The sequence below is a fragment of the Vidua chalybeata genome, chromosome 25 (genome assembly GCF_026979565.1).
Source record: "Vidua chalybeata isolate OUT-0048 chromosome 25, bVidCha1 merged haplotype, whole genome shotgun sequence".
NCBI classification, from domain to species: Eukaryota; Metazoa; Chordata; class Aves; order Passeriformes; family Viduidae; genus Vidua; species Vidua chalybeata.
In genome coordinates this window covers 3,727,254-3,748,935 of record NC_071554.1, presented here as the reverse complement: position 1 = coordinate 3,748,935, position 21,682 = coordinate 3,727,254, and the positions used below count along the sequence as shown (strand labels likewise).

The window sequence follows — 21,682 nt, the reverse complement described above, 5'->3', positions numbered from 1 at the left end:
CTGCCTCCCTGGTTTCTGATTAACTAGAGTCACTGCCCTGTGGTAAACGAAGAGCACAAGTTTCAATACAGAGCATAAAGTTATTTAATCAGTGAGATAAGAACATGCTGTGCTGCAGTGGAACAGGTGGGAAGATCCTTACACCACAAGGTGAGCACTGATATTCCTGCTGCACTTCCAGTCCATAACTAATCTTCAGAGCAAAACCTGGACATTTTACCATTCACGTATTCCACACTCAACATCTGACACAGATGTAGTGTAAACTGCATAAAATATGTATTTATTTCCAGGCTGTACTGTGGAATTGCCCCTTAAAGCCAAACACAGTCCATGCCGATTCCAAAATTGCCAGGAGTGTGGCAATTCTGCTGCTTTAAAAGGCAATAAATCCTGCTTTAGCACCCGAGACAACCACACTGTGGTGCTGAGCGAGAGGCAGTGCTGCTGCTCATCCCACCTGCCCTGCCAGTGCCTGTCCCGGGCACTGAGCAACCCCAGGAAAGCCAAATCAACAGCATACTCTGCACATGCCCTTATCTGCCACAGTACATGGCTGGTTTGGTCTCACTGCATCGATTAACAGCCAGTCAATAACCTGCCCTCAGACTGCACACAGAGATCAAAGCCTGTCAGAGGAACCCCAGGGAGGAAGGACAATTTTTCTGACTTTTCCCTTGGAAAGCCAACCAAAATGTTGAATGTTCCTCCACAGAGCCACCAGAGACCAAATATGTCAACTCAGCAGTTTTTATTTCTGTAACAGTTCTTTGCCAGGGCTGTCACATGGCTATTCAGTACATGACTATACTACATAGTGATACAGAAAGTTCAGCAAGTGTCAGCTGGGGAGTACAAAATGTTAATCTCCTCATCGCAAGAGAGGCAGCAGATACCAGCATTCCACCAGAAACCCAAACCCACCTTGCCAAGTAACATATGGCTGAGGTGAGAACAGCATTGATTAAAACTGCAAGCAGCAAGGTGCTGAACAGTAACATTAAAAACCGTGGTTTTTTTTTTTCTGTAATTTACAAATATGCAAAGTATCGTGTTACTTAAAATTAAGAAGCATTTTGCTTACTAACATGAAACATTACTAATTTGTAATGTATCATTATTAACCAGGTATACAGGTTCCTGTGTCCCTGTGGTCTAATGGCACATGGTGCCAGTCTGGGCAGGTCATTCTTTGGACAGCAGAAGGAAGAGCAGGAACAGACAACACTGCTCCCAGGAGGGTTTCAGGACCAACTGCCTTCCACTCTCCCCTTCCTAATTTGCCACTCAATAACCTTGGTTTAACCACAGAAGGGCGTATTGTATTTAGAAAACAATAACACACACAGATACAATGTGTATCAACAAATCAACTGCTTCTGGCCTGCAAGTGCCGGGAACATTTCTGCATCCCTTTCACAGCAAAATTCCAGGACCAGAACCAATTACTACAGCAATTGATTTTGCATATTTAAAATCTCTTACAGTACCTACAATAGAAAACATCTTACAGAGTAAGAGGAAATGAAACAGGAACAGTCTTGCCAAGTAAGTCTTACTCTACAATTCTGGATGCTGTTCTAGTTGGGCACAGCCAAAGGAGACAGGGGACTATTGGTGAGGAAGAAGAGGAAGCAACAGCTTTACAACACAAAATATTCAAGACTCCTCGGGAAGGCCCCTGGCAGCAGTCCAGATGTGACTGCGGCTGTTCTATTGCTGTTTGAAGGCAAAAGGCACATAATAAATCCTTGTCAGTGCTGTGCAGAGCCAGCCTGGCACAGGGACATCTCCAGAGCAGCACTCACAGCATGCCCAGCTCACCCACCTGCGCTGACACTGCAGTTGTCAGCACATGCCCAACACACAACTCACACCCAGCTCTGGAGCAGTGTCTGGCTGCTTCTCCTGAGCAAGGACTGTGCTCCTGGGAGCTGAGAGCTCACTAAGCACTTGTGGTGCATGGGACACAATTAGAAGATGATCAGCTGAAGTGGGAAGGCTGTGGAAAACATTATTCAAGAAGTGCACCAGTAAAACCAATCAGATAAATCCAACTTCAGATTACATTAATAACCCAACATTTGCCACAGATCTGAGTGGTGGGATTTAGTAAAGAGGTGTAGTCAGGACCTAACAACAGCATTGATAAGGCATTTGGGTCCTCAGAAACTAGCCTTAGGCCACTACAAAGGCAGCACCCACTTCTCTCACATATAGTTATGGACAACTGCAGTTCAGGGTGTGCCAGACTCCCATGAACCCCCAAAGGAACAGTCCTGCTCTAGAGCTGCAGCCTCCCTTCCTGCTTAGCCCCTGGGGAAGGTGGGAAGCTGGGGTGTTCTCACCTCTCCCACAGGCACATGTCATAGCTGGAGCAGAATTTGCTGTGAGCACACCACATCTGGCATGCAGCCTTCAGCTGGAGCCCAGTACTTCCAAAGGAATATGAAAGAGCACTCAGAAGGCATCTGTATCAGCTGCAGAGGCAAACCCAGCCCCTTAAGCTCTCCCCATACCTGCCTGCCCTTTGGCACCTGCCTCACACACCGGGGTTCTGGGCCTTGTAGGTGAGGATCTCTGCTGCCAGCCGCTGGGGGTCCAGCAGCTGGGGGAAGCGGCTCATCACGGCATCCACCAGGTGTGGGTGGAAGATGCCGCACAGCTTGATGTGCACGTGGGCCCTCTCCTCAGCAAACTGCTCTTCAGCAGCCCAGGGCCCTGAGTCCCCATAGGCCGGCCCCGGGGCCCTGTGCACCGTGTGGGAGTTGTGCACACCGGGGGATCTCGCCGGCGGCAGCGGGTACGGCTCGGACCAGAACTCCCGCGAGTGCGGCAGGGCGGCACTGAACTCGCTGGGCAGGCTGTACTGCCCCGCAGCACCTGCGTGCACAGCTACCCCATAGCCTGAGAAAGAGTGGGGTGCTCCTGAGCGAGACAGCTCAGGGCTGTACTGCAAGAAGCTAGCACCAGAGGAAGATGATTTATGGGAGCCGTGATTGTAAGAGACCAGACCGTTCTGCTCTAAGCTGAGGGAATGTGGGTAGACGGGTCTCTGCCTGCCACAGGTGCAGACGGGCACCTGCTCCGCATGGGAATGGTCACAGTGACTGGTACACCTGTGAGGCCACATGTCAGACAGCTGGTTCTCCAGAGACCCAATGCCTGAGTCAAGATGCTCCTGAGAGATGTAAGACAGAGAGTCCATGGGAGGCTGCTGGTACCTGTCAGGGGAGACACTGCCTGACACACAGCCTTTGGCCTGAAGCACAACATCACTGGGCTTGGCTTTGTGGTCCAAGCTCTTCCTCTCTGCAGAGATCTTCTGTAAAGAGCTTTTGTCACTCTCTGTGTGCACAGAGCACAAGAGCTCTGCCTGGGAACCCCGCTTCCCCTTCTTCTCCTCCTTGGCACTGGTACTTCTGGTTGGAGACAGCCTAGCGTTGGCACGGAGTTCGTCAGCTAATGAGCGCTGGGGTTGGTTGATCCTTTCAGGATGGTAGAACTTACACTTAATTCCATAAGTGCATTTTTTCCCTGTAAGGAAAGCCAGAGCATGAGATGACCAGTTGGATTTGACTAGATTATGAGTGACACTTGCACAGACACCTTGTTCTTCACATTAAGAAGGCAGGTCTTACCATAAGGGCACTGCTGTTTCTTGTGTTCTGGAACAACAGGTTTCTTCCTGAGGAAGTTATCCAGGCTGGGGCCATGACGCCCTAAGGGATCATCTGGAGGCATAAACCTAAAGAAAAACAAATCTCAGAAGCAGTTCACTTTTTTGAGTTGAGGCTGGGTTTCTTCTCAAAGCCTCCTATTTCACTGAAGATCAAAAGCTATCTGAGCCCTACAAAGCTCTCCCATTTCCTGCAGAGATAATCCTCCTGCCACCCAATCCACACCGGCACAAAATGCTTCCCTTCAGGCACAGAAGGGGTTCAATGTTTGGTTGTCAACCAGAACTAGTACCCACTGCTAACAATTGTCCTGTGAAGAAATTGCACCCTGAAGCTCTCCTTGGAGCTCCTAGCTCCAAATTAGGAGCAGCTACTGAGATGCCATCAACTTCTTCTGGCTTTGTATCCTACAGCTTTTCATTATTTTTTCACTAGCATTTTGCTTTTCTCATGCATCATTTGCTATCGCTTCATTAGAACAAGCCAGTGTGTTCACACAGACCTTTCTTAAAAGCCCAGGAAGATGTGACCACAATGCCATGGAGTGGCTACCTACAACAGAGGCTAGATGGAGTTAGGAGAATAAAGTGAGTATTTATTAAAGGCCTTCAATAGGTACACTTTGGGCAGTGCAAAAGCCTCGCACAGGCTGCACCCAAGATGGACCATGATTATGAGTTTTTCAGACAGATCTAAGTTTGGTCTATTTGCACATCAGGGGTTAATTGTCCAATTACAGCTTCAGGTAATGAAGTCATATTCCTCAGTTTACTCCCCTCCCCCAACTTTTGAACAAAAGTTCAATTTTGTTTGTACTTTTCAGGGCCTGAGGCAGAGGATGTCCTTGATTCTCAGGCCCAGAAGGATTGTATTGTCTGACAGAACGTGAAGAGAGCTTACTAACACTATACAGAGTTTAGAGTTATGCACCGATGCTGTACAAGATCTGAAAAAAATAAAAGCTAAAAACCGAAGGCACGAACCAAAAGCTAAAAACCGAAGGCATGAACCATACTTGTCATTAACAAAGGAGTACATCAGCAGGCGCTCCTCAATGAATTTCTTCCACTCGGGCCGCTCGTTCTGCAAGTCGCGGTAGGTGTCGTTGGACACGACGATGCCATCGGACTCGTGGGCCAGCTTCACAATGAAGCGGTCATCGTAGCACACCACGCGCTTGCCGCCCACCCGCCGCGACGGCGTGAACACCAGGATCTTCTTCTTCTCCAGGTCACGCAGGATGTACTGGTCTAGGGCAAACACAGCCGTGAGCACACCTGCACAGCCCTTCACACAGTTGAAGCAGCATTATAGATAAATAAGAACGTTCATTCTGTCACTCTGCAACCCAGACCTGCTCATTGCTGTTCTGAGTTAGTCAAATCTCAGCTCTCTGCAAGTTCAGAGCAAGCTCCCCTCAATTTGAATAATTCTGGCTAAATATGCTTCAGTTAAATACAAAGTGTGTCCCTGCAAGAGGAAAAAGTTCAAGAAATAAAATACAAGAAGTTAGGAAGTAGAGCAGTATTACATTCCTTGTTTTTTGAATTATTCCAACTGACTCAGGCAAAAGCTGGCTTAAGGGAGAAGTTAATGACTAATACTCCCTGGTCAGTTCAGCTCATTGCAGCTCCTACTACTCAGACTTTCCATTCTGAAGTTAATTACTGACTTAGCCAGAACTCTGCAAGCTCACTATGTGACAGAGAAGTCAGCCTGAAAAGCTACTTTTGGTTTGCACGTTTTCATACCTGTTATGAGTACATCTGGTCGGGGCTGCTCCTTCCTCCATGATGGCACAAAGACTGTAATATCCTTGTGTCCCCTGTCCCAAAACCACTGGACAGCCAGAAGGATACCTCGGCAGGAGAACACTTCTTTATTCCCATGGCTGCAAAGGAGAAAATTAAGACTTAAATCCCTTCATGACTCAGTACACACTAGTCGGGCAATGCACAGAGCAAAGGGAGCTGGCAACTAGGACAAGCCTCAGTGAATTGTTGAGAAGCACAGGCAGCAAACACAGATGCTTGTCTTGTGTAACAACACCTTCACTCAAGACCTGCCCAGCGCCCTCGTTCATTTCAGCACCTCAGGATACCAGTAAACACCCAAATACTCACTGGGATGGAGACAGCAGCTGGAACTATTGCAGCTGCTCCGAAACAGTTCAACCCTGCTTCAACCCTGCACTTCTGATGGTTATTTTTAGTCCAGAGCACAATGTGATCCAAAACCCCTTTGTGCTACTCTGACAGCTAATGCCAGTGGTTGTTTCCTGCCAGGATGCACTGTACCCTCACTGGGTGTTTGCTTGCAAACTTGTCCTGATCACTTCAGGAAAACAAGGTATTTTATATGCACTCCCATCTCAAGGAAAGACGATTCATTCCATGATGGCTCAAAACCTCATCTACAAATGCACTATTTGCAGAAAATGGCATCATCTCCTGTCATCAGCGCTGGATGAGAGAACAACTCATGGCAGTTGGAGAACAAAGTTTGACAACCTTGTCAGAAGCCACATACTGATGCAAAAAGCTTCTTAATTATTCATTAGGTCATATCAATAAGTTTCCAGAACTTCTAGGAGGAAACTACCCCTCCTGTTTTACAAGCACTAGTATTTACAGTGCAATCAGCTCTTCTACTGATAGTGGTTTTGGCAAGCTTTCAACACTTCTATTCCAGCCTGATATGTCACTGTGGGGATCCAACCGCCCGTGTTCTGTGACAGCATTCTGGGAACATGCACTATACCAAAAGGGGAACTGCTCTCAGAATTCAGGAAGGTTTTCCTCACCTGGTCACTACCTATCCCAAATATTACTCCTTCCATCTGCACCTGAATGGCATTTCATTCCCCACCACCCCTTGCCAGCCCCTCAACAGAGCCATTCCTGCAGTGGCACTGTTACAGCACCACTACAGAGAAGTTTCAGTTCCCCTCCCAGCCTCACCCTTTCTTTGAAACTACAAAGGAAGTTGAAGTGCTGTACAAAAGTACTTATTCTAGAAGAACTAAACACTTGGCAACAGAACTAACACCTAGACACCTAACATACCTCCAATAAGAATCCTAAATTACAGAAGGCTGAAAATCACCATCAGAAGATGCTCTAAAAGTTTTCTCCAATATCAGATGGATTTAGCTATAAATAGCCAGGCACAGGTTGCTACAATTTTTTAGAGATAAATATGAAAAACAAATCCTTTTTGGTGGATGTTTTGTTTGTTTTGGGTTGTTGGTTGTTATTTTTTGAGTCTCTGCAACCAACCTCAAACCTCCAGAAGGCAGCTAATTGGGCTGATCTGATTTGGCAGCAGCCAAGGAGAAATTCCCTTAGAAGGAAGTAAAAGCTAATTTCCACTACGATTTGCATTAAGTTTGTCAAGAGCTGTTGATGGAGGCCGCTGTACATACTGCAAATGAATCAGCAGGGAACATCACACCATCAATACAGGAAGTTTCAGAATGGAATTCCCCTTCTAGCGAATTGCTTTAAAAAGCCAGACTGCTTCTCATGTCAGACCCTGGCCTCTGGCCTGCCCTGACTCACAGCTGCTGTGATTTCCCCTCTGCATTTTGGGGTAAGTTTCACCAGTAAGAGGCTCCACATTAACAAACAAAGCCAATCCTGCTGTTAAAGCCCAAGCACTTATCCAAGGTAAACTTTGCTGCCAGAGTCACTTATCAGCCCGGGCTCACAATAGGCCATTTTCCATAGTGTTCCCAGAGTTGTGGGGAGGGTAGTAACTGGAACAGGTTCTCTTCAGGGGTGCCAGGCATGGCTTTCATTCTCCAGCCCTGTTCCACTGCCATCACCATTCCTCATCTACCCTGGGGCTCGCCTGTGCCCCATCTTTCTCAGTTCTGTTCTCGGAACTGTCAGCCAGGGCTTGGTGAAAACCACACCTGCAAACAAACCTCCACGCAGTACTTTCACCTCAGACAAACCTACTGCAACCGACGCGGCAGCTCCACCCGCACCCAGGGTTATTTTTTATAAAATCTGCATACACAAACATAAACAACAAAGGAGGCAGCTTCTGAGCTGCAACAGAAAAAAGCTTTCAGAACCTGGTGTGTTAAATTTCAAGAGTCCAGAACCTCTGCTATGCAGAGGTGGGGAGCACAAACTGCTGGGGTTGGGGTGAGGGCAAGTAATCCTCACCAAAGTGGGAGCAAAAGCCAGGATGAAAACTGGGCCTATTACACCAGTAAATGTCCAGCCCTGAGAGTCTGGATGCTTCATGGATACTGCGGGCTCTGGTCACAGTGTCCAACAGGACCTGCTCCAGCAACACTGGGACATGTGACATGCTGAGGATGAGCCACAGCCCTGCCTTGGTGACACCTCTGACATCTCATCATTCTCTACCTTGTACAGAAATTCACCAATATACAGGAGGCACAATTTGGAGACAAGTCTCCAGTGGAGCCCCATATTACAAAGCCTTCTCTAATTAACCCTGTAATTAGTTATTGAGCAACTTCCTGCTACGGAAACTTACACAAAGCCACTAGCTGAGAGGACAACGTCTCTTCAGTTATCCCCTCAGCGCTAGAGCACAGGAGGAAGTGTCTGTTTCAAAGGAAGCACTGCTGCCCTTACCATTGCCCCGTGACTGGCGGCTCTGGGCGGGCAGAACATTGGCAAAGCGAGCCCGCACCAGCAAACGTGATGCTCGTCTTCGTGTGTCGGAGAGACGCCTTGGAAAATATTACCAGCCCCCTTGCAAGCACCCAGAAGCGGCTGCTTTGAGCGGGGCACTCACAGCTTTCCGACCCGGAGCCCTGCACGCCTGGCAGAGCTCACAGCTAGAGCTCACACCCCAACAGCCCCGCGCCCACCCTGGACGCACCTCATGGCCACATTGCTGCCATCAATGACGATGGGCTTCAGGTTGTCGCTCTCCGTTTCCTCGGGGCCGCGCGCCGAGGACTTGTTGCCGGCGCCGCCCCGAGGGACCAGCGGGGCCTCGCCGGGCTCGGGTGAGGCCTCGGGGCCGTCCCGCTCGGCCGGGCCGTGCTTCACCAGCTCCCCCAGCACCGTGTTGGTGTCGGCGCCCAGGCCCAGCTTCTGCAGCACGGCTCGGATCTCCTCCGAGGAGTAGCCGAGCTTGCGGAAAAAATCCACCTTCAGCTGCAGCTCAGGGCCGTCCCCGGGCCCCTCGGGACTCTCGCTGCCGCTCATCCCCGCTGCGGGCCGGGCCGCGGCCGGCAGCGCCTCAGGCCAGCCCGGGGCAACGCTGCCCGCACTCATGGCTCCCGGCGGGGGACTCGCGGCCTCCGCTCGCCGCCGGGACCTGTGGGGCGACAGCGGTCTTAGCGGCGGCGTTAGCAGCGGCCCCCGCCCCGCCCCGCTCCCCCCGAGCCCCCCCGCACTCACCGGGTCGTTGCTACCGCCGGGCTGCCACTGCCTCTCCATGGGGCCGCGGTAAGGCGGGCGGCGGCCGACTTATTTATACCGGAGAGCCGCGCAGGGCGGAAGGCAGAGCGAGGGGTGGAGCACAGTCTGTGCCCGCCTCGGCCCGCCCTCGGCCCTCCTGTGCTCCTGTGCGAGGGCCGGGCTCCGTGGCACATGTCCCTTGCACCGCCTGGATCCCGGCGATGCAGGGGGCCGTGATTCATCCCGTGGTGGTTTAGCAAGCCGGGCGTGCGGAGGAGATATGCGCTGGCAGGAAACACCTGTCACCCACCAGTGCCTGTCCCTTGCCAAGCGTTAAACCTCACCTTTATGGAACTTCAAGGGTTAAAATCTACATTGTGGGACGTGCAAAAACTTCACATTTCTGCCTTCTGATTAATCATGCCTAAACAATTTAATGAAGGTAGTTGCAAATTTGCTTCCCCGAGGCCATGTACCCAACTCTGGAGTGAGGAACTCTCCCGGTTACAGGAATGCATTTGCATTCATCTTCCTTGTGGTTACCCCGAAACAATCATTTTTCCTTGTCTCTGGCCGTGTCTGAAACCGCACTGTGTGCTCAACAGTAACACACACACAGAGCGAATTCAGATCAGAGATAATCCTTACTCAGTTTTTAAGTAGGTGCTTTCCCAACACTTATTTCCCTTGGAATCTACTCCAGTCAGCATGAATTCAGCATTGTTTGTGTGCCTTTGCTTCTAGGCTAAAGTCTATTGCACCAGAAAGTATGGCCACAGATGTATTTCCCGTAAGACGTACCCCAAGGAAGAGGCACAAAGCTGAATCTCCTGATTTATGCAAAGCAGTGGCAGCAGCCGCATGGCTCTAATTTGGTGAAAGAGAAGCCAGGAGAGAGGGAGGCTGTTGGCTTCTCCACCCAAAATGTCAGAGGAACAGAGGGAGTCACATGCCGGTCACACCTCAGGGGTGATTTTGACTATTTTTTTTCCTTTTTAACATTTGCAAACTGCTTTGAACAGGACTTTTTTTTTGGTACTGCAAGGGCTATGGTGGAGGCTGCAGCTTCTGAGGCTATGAAGATTCACAGAACTTTGCTGGGATAGTGGATGCACTGAGGCTCTTCACCTCCAGGCAAGAGACTGCTTCTTCTGGGCAGTGCCGTGCCCACAGCAGGGCAGATGCATCTTGCCCTTTCTGCAGTGGGACGGGCTGTCAGCTGGCACTGCCGAGCCTCTGTCCCTCTGTGACACATCCGTGGCCACAGAAAAGAGGTGGAAGTCCCCATCATAGCACAAGAGAGCACTGGGCTGTTCCAAGGAGGAACCTGTGAGACCAAGGGGAGGACAGGCGCTGGAAAGGCCAGATGCTTTCAGGATGGTCATTAAGAGCAGCTAGCAGCATCTCATCCTGCTGAGCTGGGAATTCTGGTATTCCAAAAAGGAACTAAAGCATGCAGGGACCCCAAAGTACTCTATGAGAGCAGGAGCCCATGGATGGGCTCAGTCCCTCCCTGTCCTCCACCTCCAGCCCCTTCTCTGCTGACTCAGTGTAAGCTTTCCTCCAGCCTGGTTCCTTGTTCATGAACAAGTCCTCAAAATCTTGATGTCACATTTTTCTAGGGATTACCACCCCCATGTCCCAGATTTTAAAGGAAGAGCTCATCCTCTGGCAGAGCCTTTCATCTCCCACTCATGCATTTAACACAGCCAAAATAGTTGATATTCAAGGCTCCCATTATCTGCTGGTGAGGAAGAAGCTGGCCTTGTGCCATTTCCTTGGGCAGTGATGCCAGCTCTTTGCAACTCCTGCTAACCAGCCACAACCAGGAGCCCTGTCAGCAAAGTGGCCCTGGACCTGGCTGCTTCCCTATGGAAGTTCAAGGCAGCTAACTCACTTCTAAAAAAAGGGCTAATTAAATCTCATTTATAAAAGCCTATGTGGGACCATTATGTTAATTAAAGACAACTTAAATGGCCTTATTCAGCAGCATTTGGGAGTAAATTAAAGTGAATTAAGGCCTCTAATTCTGAATGAGAATTTAATGCAGAATTTTAATGTTCTACTTTAGACTTAGTTCATTCAATTTAATTTTCTTAAGAATCCTGTATAGACAAACCATGAGCAATGAGGTATCTGCTAAGGCACCTGCTCCAAGCTGAGCTCATTCCTCAGGTTCTCGAGGAGCCGACAGGGCTGGGACTGGCTGCCTTGGGATCTGTGTGTTTCCAACAGCTTTGGTGTCCTCAATGCCTTGCTCATCTGTGGAGTGACCTGATGGCTCATCTCACTGCACTCACCTACATGTGCTTCTGGTGATGAACTGAATTCTCCCATCACCTGCAACTCAAGAGACTCAAGAGGCTCATAGAGCTGCCTCTGGATTTTCTTTTACAGCGAGGAGTATAATTTATTACAGAGGACTCAGCACATTCCAGAATTAAAGGGAAAACAAATGGCGATTTACACCCTTTCTTTGGAAGAGGGTCATCATGCTTCATGAGGAAAAGCTGAGCAGTAATGCTGGAAACAGAGCTGAGCAACATCCCTTTATGACTGTTTTTACAGTGCAGGCACTCAGGTTCATGGAGATGCTGCTTGAGAGATCTGCTGCTCTGATTGGCCTTGATGAAGAAGTGTCTGATGGCAGAACCATCATGGGTTGCTGGAGTGAAAGCCTGCCAGCTGAGCAAAGCCCAGTCTGGACACATGCCCAGTGGCATGAGGCACTGAGGGAAGATTACTCCCACTCGTATGTTGGGCAAGAGCTTGTGGCCTTCAGACCCCAGTGCTGTGTGCTGTAGTGATTCCAGAGGAGAAGCAAAGCTCAGCTCTTCTCAGAAAAAAGGAAAAATGTAGGAAGGGAGAACTAGAGGAGAAGCTTATCAAGAATGTGCAGAACTTACGTTTGGAGCCTGTATACCTGCAGTCCTTGTCACACTGCTTGTGGTCCTCCCAGTGCTGCCTTCACCCACGAGTATGGGATTCCTATGCTGCAGACAAGTAGATGGATTATTCTCTGAAACATTCTATTTTGAACTTATTTCATGGGCTTTAAGGAGATCCTCATAAGCACTCTGCAGAGTAACTACTCCCTGAGTAGCCCGAGGGCTCCTTGCAGAGCAGGCATGTTTCTAAGCTCTGGAAGAGAGTGCAAGCTCCCCAGGGACCATACCAAGGAAATTTATTTGGCTGTCACCATGTGCCTGACTAGACACGGCCTTAGGTACTCCTCTGAGTAAGCAGCCTTGATCTCTACCTTTGGTCTTAGTGATTGATGGCATTAAATTATAGGATGAGCCTTTTTCCTCAATGACAGATGGCTTGGGCACACCCTGACAATCTTTTTCTCATGCACTTTTGTCAAGAAGAAGAGCTGTCCTTCGAGTGCCTTTTGGGCTATAAATCTGTCATTGTTGAGGGCTGAAGTGACAGAGGCAGCAGGAGCCTCACCATCACCTGGACTTTCAGCTGAAAACATTTCCTCGACACCCCTGTGCCAAAGCCAGAGGGAAACAGTTCCACTGTCCCTGCCCAGGCTGCATCAGAGATTCAATATCTGGTGATACCTTCCCTTTGTGATCACCTCATCCCAGCATCGTGTCCAGCAGCAGTACCCAGAGCATCTGCACTCCAGCAGCAACTTCTTTGTTCTGAAGCAGCACTCCTGGCTCACCAGGCAACCTCGGCTTTCCAGCAGCTAGATCAAGAGCAGAGAGAAGCAACAAATTCAAGTAACAAATAACTGGGGAAAACCGAGCAATTGCGCAAGTGTCTGTGACAGCAGCATTTACTGGTTTGCTCAGCTCTTCCCAGCTGCAGCCTCTCTGCCGGAAAATGTCAGTGGTCCCCTTATCCAGAAATATCCCTGCCTGCTCAGCCCCAGTTTAGTTTGGATGCAGTGTCTGCAGCTCTGGATTTGCTGTACTCTGACATGCCTGGGAGCATTCGCTACTTCAGAACTAAAAGAATAATAAAAGTTGAACAAGCAGTTCATGATATCAACATAAGATGTTTAAATAGACAGTCACAGAATATTTTATCTCACTCAGACCAATGTGAAGAGCAGAAGATTTATGCTTACTGCTAAGCAAATACCTCCTAAGAAGTCATATCCTTCTGGGAAGTGGTTTTTCTAAGGAATGGAAAAGCAGAGCAGCAGTGTCTGTTCTGGGCACCCAGGAAATCAGGGAAGGACGTGGCAGCCCCTCTGAAGTCACAAATCCAATGAAATGGGTTACTCCAGGTTAACTCCTGGACAGCTTGGGGACCTTCTCTGCAAAGCTGGCTAGTGAATCTCCTGGGGGACAGGCTGAGCTTCCCCAATGCTTTTCTTAGGAATGGGAGGTCTGGACCCTCATCACACATTGCCTGTCAGGAAATTCATTTCCTCCTTCTGCGGGTCAGCACGGGCCCCAACCACGGGGCCATGTGGTCATAGGGACCATGTGGTCATGGGGACTGTGTGGTCATGGGGACTGTGTGGTCATGGGGTCCATGGGGGCCTTGTGGTAATGGGGCCAGTGTGGTCATGGGGCGCATGTGGTCATGGGGTCCGTGTGGTCATGGGGTCCATGGGGGCCTTGTGGTAATGGGGCCAGTGTGGTCATGGGGCGCATGTGGTCATGGGGTCCATGTGGTCATGGGGGCTGTGCCGTTGCCCACCGGCCTGTGCAATGCGGGGCAGCAGCGGGCATCCCAGAGGATGGATGTCTGTCAGCGGAACACACAGAAAAACAGCCACAGCTCCGCTCGCCCAAGCCCCCACCTCAAACCTGTGCTGCCCTGACAGTCCCAAGAGCACCCTGCAAACTGACATCAGGAACCTGGGCCACTGAGTTTGCTTTCACAAGGTTGCTATCTCTCGTTTGTGACCAGGGCCCGGCACTCCCCCTGGGGCGTCAGGCCCCGAGTGTCCTTTTGCCTCCTCCATTTCCACACGGCGCAGGATTTCTCCGAGACCAATCTGCCACCCCCAAATACTCAGGGGATTTTTTTGGTGCCGAATGCCTCTTGGAAACTGACTGTACCAAGCTTGGCGCTTGACTTTTTTTCTGTGCTGCATTTCTCCTCGAGAAAGCTGCCAGCATGTAACCCTTACCACCACCACTTCGATGGGCCCAGAAATCACAACCTTCAGACCAGCAGCGTGGGACCCTGCCCACTGCCCCTCCACTGGCACTTTTCCAAAACATTGCACTACATTCCAGTAATACTCTGCATTTCCAGCGGGCAGCCTGTCTGACCCACATCCTGACCCTAAAAATGCACTAAGGAATTCTAAAATAGCACTTAGGAAGGTGTAACAATGCCCTAAAAGACACCAGAAAAGTCCTAAAAAGCCTTCCAAAATCCCCTACATCTTCCTAATTGTCCTGCCAAAAAACTCCAGGAAACCTGCTCAGCCTCCAAACCCTTCCTGTTGCTCTCTAGCCCACAGATGTCACCCCTACCTTTTTCCAGGGGGTCCTGTTGTCCTCTGAGGGTTCTGTCATTGTCCTGGTGTGAGGGTCGCTGCCTTGTCCCAGCGGGAGGGTTCCGGTGTGCTCTCGCTGTTAGGGTTGCTGTGTGGTGCTGCTGCTGGCAGGGGTGAAAAGGGAAAAGGCTCTTGTTAGGGGGGCTGCTTAGGCTGAGGTTAGGGCTGGGGGGAGAGGTGGTGCACCTGTACCTTAACTTGCCTCCTAAGCTGTACCCTGTAGCCCTGATCTCCACTGCACTGTCCAGCCCTCAAGCCCTCGTCCTTTACCCCTCAACCCCTTCCTCTGCCCCCCAGCCCTCAGGCTCTGTGTGTCACCCTCGAGCCCCCCCTTTGCCCCTCAAGCCCCCTCTCAGCTGCCCCTCAGCTCCTGTGTGCCACCCTTAATCCCTCTCCTTTGCCCCTCAGCCCCCAGCCTCTATGAGGCACCCTCCAGCTGCCCCTGCCCCCCTCAGCATCTCTCTGTCACCCACTGTCCCCTCTCCCTGTGCCTCCCGCAGCTCCCAGCCTCTGTCACCCTCAGGCCCCCACAGCGCCCCTCAAGCTGCCCCTCAGCCTCTATGTGCTGTGCTGTGCCAAGAAAAACCTCAGAATACCCAAAAAATACTAAAAAAAATTCCCTACTTTAGAAAACCCCTAAAACACACCTAAATAGCCCTAAATAGCCCTTTCCTGGGCGAGCTGCAAACTGCTGGCAGACGGCCGCGCTCTCTGCCCACTCCTGCCCAGCTCTTGGTAGTAGTGGGCACATTCCAGCCTGGCAAAGGCAAAAAGCCTCGAGAGCAGTCACAGCGCACAAGGGCAGCGGAGATGCTGGAAAGCAGCAAAGCTGAATCGCCTGGCTCTGCTTCAGTAGTGTGCAATTCACTGAATGAGAAAAGAGAAGCAGCAGAGCAGCGGGCTTGTGTGCACAGTGAAGGCAAGTGCAAAAATCCAGCAGCTGCTCCTTCCCAAGCACAGTCAGCTGCCTAGCTTGTTGTTGCTCCCTGCTGGCCTTCTTTTCAGCGGCCGCCATCAGCTTTTCTGCATCTCGAAGCCCCAGGAGAGCCGCAAAAATTTCCCAGGAGTGCTGCAGCAGGACTCAGTCCAAACCCAGCAAAGTTGCCCTGGAACGCCTTCCATTGGCATGCCAAGAGTGAATTCAACAGGCAGGAGAGCGGCAGCCGCCGTCCTCCAGCAGTCTGTGAGCTTCGCACACAAGCCGGCTTCTTCGCGGCATCGTTCTTCGCCTCTTGCAAGCTACCGCGATCTCCGGCTACCGGAGGCCAAGAAGCGGCGACTTCGCGCACAGATCACTGGAGCGGCAGCGGTGCGCTCCGAAGCGCCGCTTTTGCCGAAAGACGCCGGGAAGCGGCACTTGCTTTCGGCCAGCTCCGGAACCGCGTATTCTGCCTCTCTAGTCGCCTACATCTTAGCGAAAAGCTTTTCCGCTCCAGTTCTCAAGGAGAAAGTGTACCAGCACTGCTCACTTAGCCCGACCTTGCCAGGAAATAAGATTTGCTGCACATTTCAAGGACACTGCATTTTCCTGGCCAAGCTGCAACCTGCTGGCAGATGGGCGTGCTCTCTGCCCACTCCTGCCCAGCTCTGGGTACTAGCGGGCACGTTGCAGCCTGGCGAAGGCAAGAAACCTGGAGAGCTGTCACAGAGCAGAAGGGCAGCTGAGATGCTGAAAAGCAGCAAAGCTGAACAGCCTGCCTCAGCTTCAGCAGTGTGTAATTGACTGAAGGCGAAAAAAGCAAGCAGCAGAGCAGCGGGCTTCTGTGCGCACTGAAGGCAATTGCAAGAATCCAGCAGCTGCTCCTTGCCAAGCACAGTCAGCTGCCTAGGTTCTTGCTTCTTGACCAACTCACAGTTGCCCTTCTTTTCAGCAGCTGCCACCGTGTTCTCTGCATCTGGGAGCCTCTGGGGAGCAACAAGAATTTCCAAGGTGGGATGCATGACGACTATGTCAAAACCCAGGAAAGTTGTCCTGGAACACCTTCCATTGGCATGCCAAAGAGTGAATTCAAGAGGCAGGAGAGAAGCAGCCACCGTCCTGCAGCAGTCTGCGAGCTTCGCACACAAGCCGGCTTCTTGGCGGCTTCGTTCTTCGCCTCTTGCAAGCTACCGCGATCTCCGGCTACCGGAGGCCAAGAAGCGGCGATTTCGCGCAGAGATCACCGGAGCGGCAGCGGTGCGCTCCGGAGCGCCGCTTTTGCCGAAAGACGCCGGGAAGCGGCATTTGCTTTCGGCCAGCTCCGGAAACGCGTATTCTGCCTCTCTAGTCGCCTACATCTTAGCGAAAAGCTTTTCCGCTCCAGTTCTCAAGGAGAAAGTGTACCAGCACTGCTCACTTAGCCCGACCTTGCCAGGAAATAAGATTTGCTGCACATTTCAAGGACACTGCATTTTCCTGGGCAAGCTGCAACCTGCTGGCAGATGGCCGTGCTCTCTGCCCACTCCTGCCCAGCTCTGGGTACTAGAGGGCACCTTGCAGCCTGGCGAAGGCAAGAAACCTGGAGAGCTGTCACAGAGCAGAAGGGCAGCTGAGATGCTGAAAAGCAGCAAAGCTGAACAGCCTGCCTCAGCTTCAGCAGTGTGTAATTGACTGAAGGCGAAAAAAGCAAGCAGCAGAGCAGCGGGCTTCTGTGCGCACTGAAGGCAATTGCAAGCATGCAGCAGCTGCTCCTTGCCAAGCACAGGCAGCTGCCTAGGTTCTTGCTTCTTGACCAACTCACAGTTGCCCTTCTTTTCAGCAGCTGCCACCGTGGTCTCTGCATCTGGGAGCCTCTGGGGAGCAACAAGAATTTCCAAGGTGGGATGCATGACGACTATGTCAAAACCCAGGAAAGTTGTCCTGGAACACCTTCCATTGGCATGCCAAAAAGTGAATTCAGCAGGCAGGAGAGCAGCAGCCACCGTCCTGCAGCAGTCTGCGAGCTTCGCACACAAGCCGGCTTCTTGGCGGCTTCGTTCTTCGCCTCTTGCAAGCTACCGCGATCTCCGGCTGCCGGAGGCGAAGAAGCCGCTACTTCGCGCAAAGATCACTGGAGCGGCAGCGGTGCGCTCCGAAGCGCCGCTTTTGCCGAAAGACGCCGGGAAGCGGCACTTGCTTTCGGCCAGCTCCGGAACGGCGTATTCTGCCTCTCTAGTCGCCTACATCTTAGCGAAAAGCTTTTCCGCTCCAGTTCTCAAGGAGAAAGTGTACCAGCACTGCTCACTTAGCCCGACCTTGCCAGGAAATAAGATTTGCTGCACATTTCAAGGACACTGCATTTTCCTGGGCAAGCTGCAACCTGCTGGCAGATGGCCGTGCTCTCTGCCCACTCCTGCCCAGGTCTTGGTACTAGCGGCACGTTGCAGCCTGGCGAAGGCAAGAAACCTGGAGAGCTGTCACAGAGCAGAAGGGCAGCTGAGATGCTGAAAAGCAGCAAAGCTGAACAGCCTGCCTCAGCTTCAGCAGTGTGTAATTGACTGAAGGCGAAAAAGCAAGCAGCAGAGCAGCGGGCTTCTGTGCGCACTGAAGGCAATTGCAAGCATGCAGCAGCTGCTCCTTGCCAAGCACAGGCAGCTGCCTAGGTTCTTGCTTCTTGACCAACTCACAGTTGCCCTTCTTTTCAGCAGCTGCCACCGTGTTCTCTGCATCTGGGAGCCTCTGGGGAGCAACAAGAATTTCCAAGGTGGGATGCATGACGACTATGTCAAAACCCAGGAAAGTTGTCCTGGAACACCTTCCATTGGCATGCCAAAAAGTGAATTCAGCAGGCAGGAGAGCAGCAGCCACCGTCCTGCAGCAGTCTGCGAGCTTCGCACACAAGCCGGCTTCTTGGCGGCTTCGTTCTTCGCCTCTTGCAAGCTACCGCGAAGAAGCCGGCTGCCGGAGGCCAAGAAGCCGCTACTTCGCGCAGAGATCACTGGAGCGGCAGCGGTGCGCTCCGAAGCGCCGCTTTTACCGAAAGACGCCGGGAAGCGGCACTTGCTTTCGGCCAGCTCCGGAACCGCGTATTCTGCCTCTCTAGTCGCCTACATCTTAGCGAAAAGCTTTTCCGCTCCAGTTCTCAAGGAGAAAGTGTACCAGCACTGCTCACTTAGCCCGACCTTGCCAGGAAATAAGATTTGCTGCACATTTCAAGGACACTGCATTTTCCTGGGCAAGCTGCAACCTGCTGGCAGATGGGCGTGCTCTCTGCCCACTCCTGCCCAGCTCTGGGTAGTAGCGGGCACGTTGCAGCCTGGCGAAGGCAAGAAACCTGGAGAGCTGTCACAGAGCAGAAGGGCAGCTGAGATGCTGAAAAGCAGCAAAGCTGAAAAGCCTGCCTCAGCTTCAGCAGTGTGTAATTGACTGAAGGCGAAAAAGCAAGCAGCAGAGCAGCGGGCTTCTGTGCGCACTGAAGGCAATTGCAAGCATGCAGCAGCTGCTCCTTGCCAAGCACAGGCAGCTGCCTAGGTTCTTGCTTCTTGACCAACTCACAGTTGCCCTTCTTTTCAGCAGCTGCCACCGTGTTCTCTGCATCTGGGAGCCTCTGGGGAGCAACAAGAATTTCCAAGGTGGGATGCATGACGACTATGTCAAAACCCAGGAAAGTTGTCCTGGAACACCTTCCATTGGCATGCCAAAAAGTGAATTCAGCAGGCAGGAGAGCAGCAGCCACCGTCCTGCAGCAGTCTGCGAGCTTCGCACACAAGCCGGCTTCTTGGCGGCTTCGTTCTTCGCCTATTGCAAGCTACCGCGATCTCCGGCTGCCGGAGGACAAGAAGCTGCTACTTCGCGCACAGATCACTGGAGCGGCAGCGGTGCGCTCCGAAGCGCCGCTTTTGCCGAAAGACGCCGGGAAGCGGCACTTGCTTTCGGCCAGCTCCGGAACCGCGTATTCTGCCTCTCTAGTCGCCTACATCTTAGCGAAAAGCTTTTCCGCTGCAGTTCTCAAGGAGAAAGTGTACCAGCACTGCTCACTTAGCCCGACCTTGCCAGGAAATAAGATTTGCTGCACATTTCAAGGACACTGCATTTTCCTGGGCAAGCTGCAACCTGCTGGCAGATGGCCGTGCTCTCTGCCCACTCCTGCCCAGCTCTGGGTACTAGAGGCAACCTTGCAGCCTGGCGAAGGCAAGAAACCTGGAGAGCTGTCACAGAGCAGAAGGGCAGCTGAGATGCTGAAAAGCAGCAAAGCTGAACAGCCTGCCTCAGCTTCAGCAGTGTGTAATTGACTGAAGGCGAAAAAGCAAGCAGCAGAGCAGCGGGCTTCTGTGCGCACTGAAGGCAATTGCAAGCATGCAGCAGCTGCTCCTTGCCAAGCACAGGCAGCTGCCTAGGTTCTTGCTTCTTGACCAACTCACAGTTGCCCTTCTTTTCAGCAGCTGCCACCGTGGTCTCTGCATCTGGGAGCCTCTGGGGAGCAACAAGAATTTCCAAGGTGGGATGCATGACGACTATGTCAAAACCCAGGAAAGTTGTCCTGGAACACCTTCCATTGGCATGCCAAAAAGTGAATTCAGCAGGCAGGAGAGCAGCAGCCACCGTCCTGCAGCAGTCTGCGAGCTTCGCACACAAGCCGGCTTCTTGGCGGCTTCGTTCTTCGCCTCTTGCAAGCTACCGCGAAGAAGCCGGCTGCCGGAGGCCAAGAAGCGGCTACTTCGCGCAGAGATCACTGGAGCGGCAGCGGTGCGCTCCGGAGCGCCGCTTTTGCCGAAAGACGCCGGGAAGCGGCACTTGCTTTCGGCCAGCTCCGGAGCCGCATATTCTGCCTCTCTAGTCGCCTACATCTTAGCGAAAAGCTTTTCCGCTCCAGTTCTCAAGGAGAAAGTGTACCAGCACTGCTCACTTAGCCCGACCTTGCCAGGAAATAAGATTTGCTGCACATTTCAAGGACACTGCATTTTCCTGGGCAAGCTGCAACCTGCTGGCAGATGGGCGTGCTCTCTGCCCACTCCTGCCCAGCTCTGGGTACGAGCAGGCACCATGCAGCCTGGCGAAGGCAAGAAACCTGGAGAGCTGTCACAGAGCAGAAGGGCAGCTGAGATGCTGAAAAGCAGCAAAGCTGAACAGCCTGCCTCAGCTTCAGCAGTGTGTAATTGACTGAAGGCAAAAAAGCAAGCAGCAGAGCAGCGGGCTTCTGTGCGCACTGAAGGCAATTGCAAGCATGCAGCAGCTGCTCCTTGCCAAGCACAGGCAGCTGCCTAGGTTCTTGCTTCTTGACCAACTCACAGTTGCCCTTCTTTTCAGCAGTTGCCACCGTGTTCTCTGCATCTGGGAGCCTCTGGGGAGCAACAAGAATTTCCAAGGTGGGATGCATGACGACTATGTCAAAACCCAGGAAAGTTGTCCTGGAACACCTTCCATTGGCATGCCAAAAAGTGAATTCAGCAGGCAGGAGAGCAGCAGCCACCGTCCTGCAGCAGTCTGCGAGCTTCGCACACAAGCCGGCTTCTTGGCGGCTTCGTTCTTCGCCTCTTGCAAGCTACCGCGATCTCCGGCTGCCGGAGGCGAAGAAGCCGCTACTTCGCGGAAAGATCACTGGAGCGGCAGCGGTGCGCTCCGAAGCGCCGCTTTTGCCGAAAGACGCCGGGAAGCGGCACTTGCTTTCGGCCAGCTCCGGAACCGCGTATTCTGCCTCTCTAGTCGCCTACATCTTAGCGAAAAGCTTTTCCGCTCCAGTTCTCAAGGAGAAAGTGTACCAGCACTGCTCACTTAGCCCGACCTTGCCAGGAAATAAGATTTGCTGCACATTTCAAGGACACTGCACTTTCCTGGGCAAGCTGCAACCTGCTGGCAGATGGCCGTGCTCTCTGCCCACTCCTGCCCAGCTCTGGGTACTAGCGGGCACCTTGCAGCCTGGCGAAGGCAAGAAACCTGGAGAGCTGTCACAGAGCAGAAGGGCAGCTGAGATGCTGAAAAGCAGCAAAGCTGAACAGCCTGCCTCAGCTTCAGCAGTGTGTAATTGACTGAAGGTGAAAAAGCAAGCAGCAGAGCAGCGGGCTTCTGTGCGCACTGAAGGCAATTGCAAGCATGCAGCAGCTGCTCCTTGCCAAGCACAGGCAGCTGCCTAGGTTCTTGCTTCTTGACCAACTCACAGTTGCCCTTCTTTTCAGCAGCTGCCACCGTGGTCTCTGCATCTCGGAGCCTCTGGGGAGCAACAAGAATTTCCAAGGTG

General features: G+C 52.0%; 1 protein-coding gene across 2 annotated transcripts; it reads right to left on the bottom strand.

Annotated features, from left to right (window-relative positions):
• Positions 1-736: 736 nt before the first annotated feature.
• Positions 737-13,314, bottom strand: ZC3H12A (zinc finger CCCH-type containing 12A). Of its 2 annotated transcripts, XM_053964855.1 has the most exons (8): positions 13,172-13,314; positions 11,997-12,773; positions 9,074-9,358; positions 8,547-8,990; positions 5,432-5,571; positions 4,696-4,930; positions 3,642-3,748; positions 737-3,537 (listed from the first exon to the last, which is right to left on the bottom strand). In XM_053964855.1, exons 3-8 carry the CDS (start codon positions 9,313-9,315, stop codon positions 2,543-2,545), a joined length of 2,163 nt encoding a protein of 720 aa, XP_053820830.1. In that variant the 5' UTR covers positions 9,316-9,358; positions 11,997-12,773; positions 13,172-13,314; the 3' UTR covers positions 737-2,542. The 2 variants fall into 2 exon arrangements, with proteins under 2 accessions (XP_053820830.1, XP_053820831.1); XM_053964856.1 differs by lacking the exons at positions 8,547-8,990; positions 9,074-9,358; positions 11,997-12,773; positions 13,172-13,314 and adding an exon at positions 8,297-8,382.
• Positions 13,315-21,682: the final 8,368 nt, after the last annotated feature.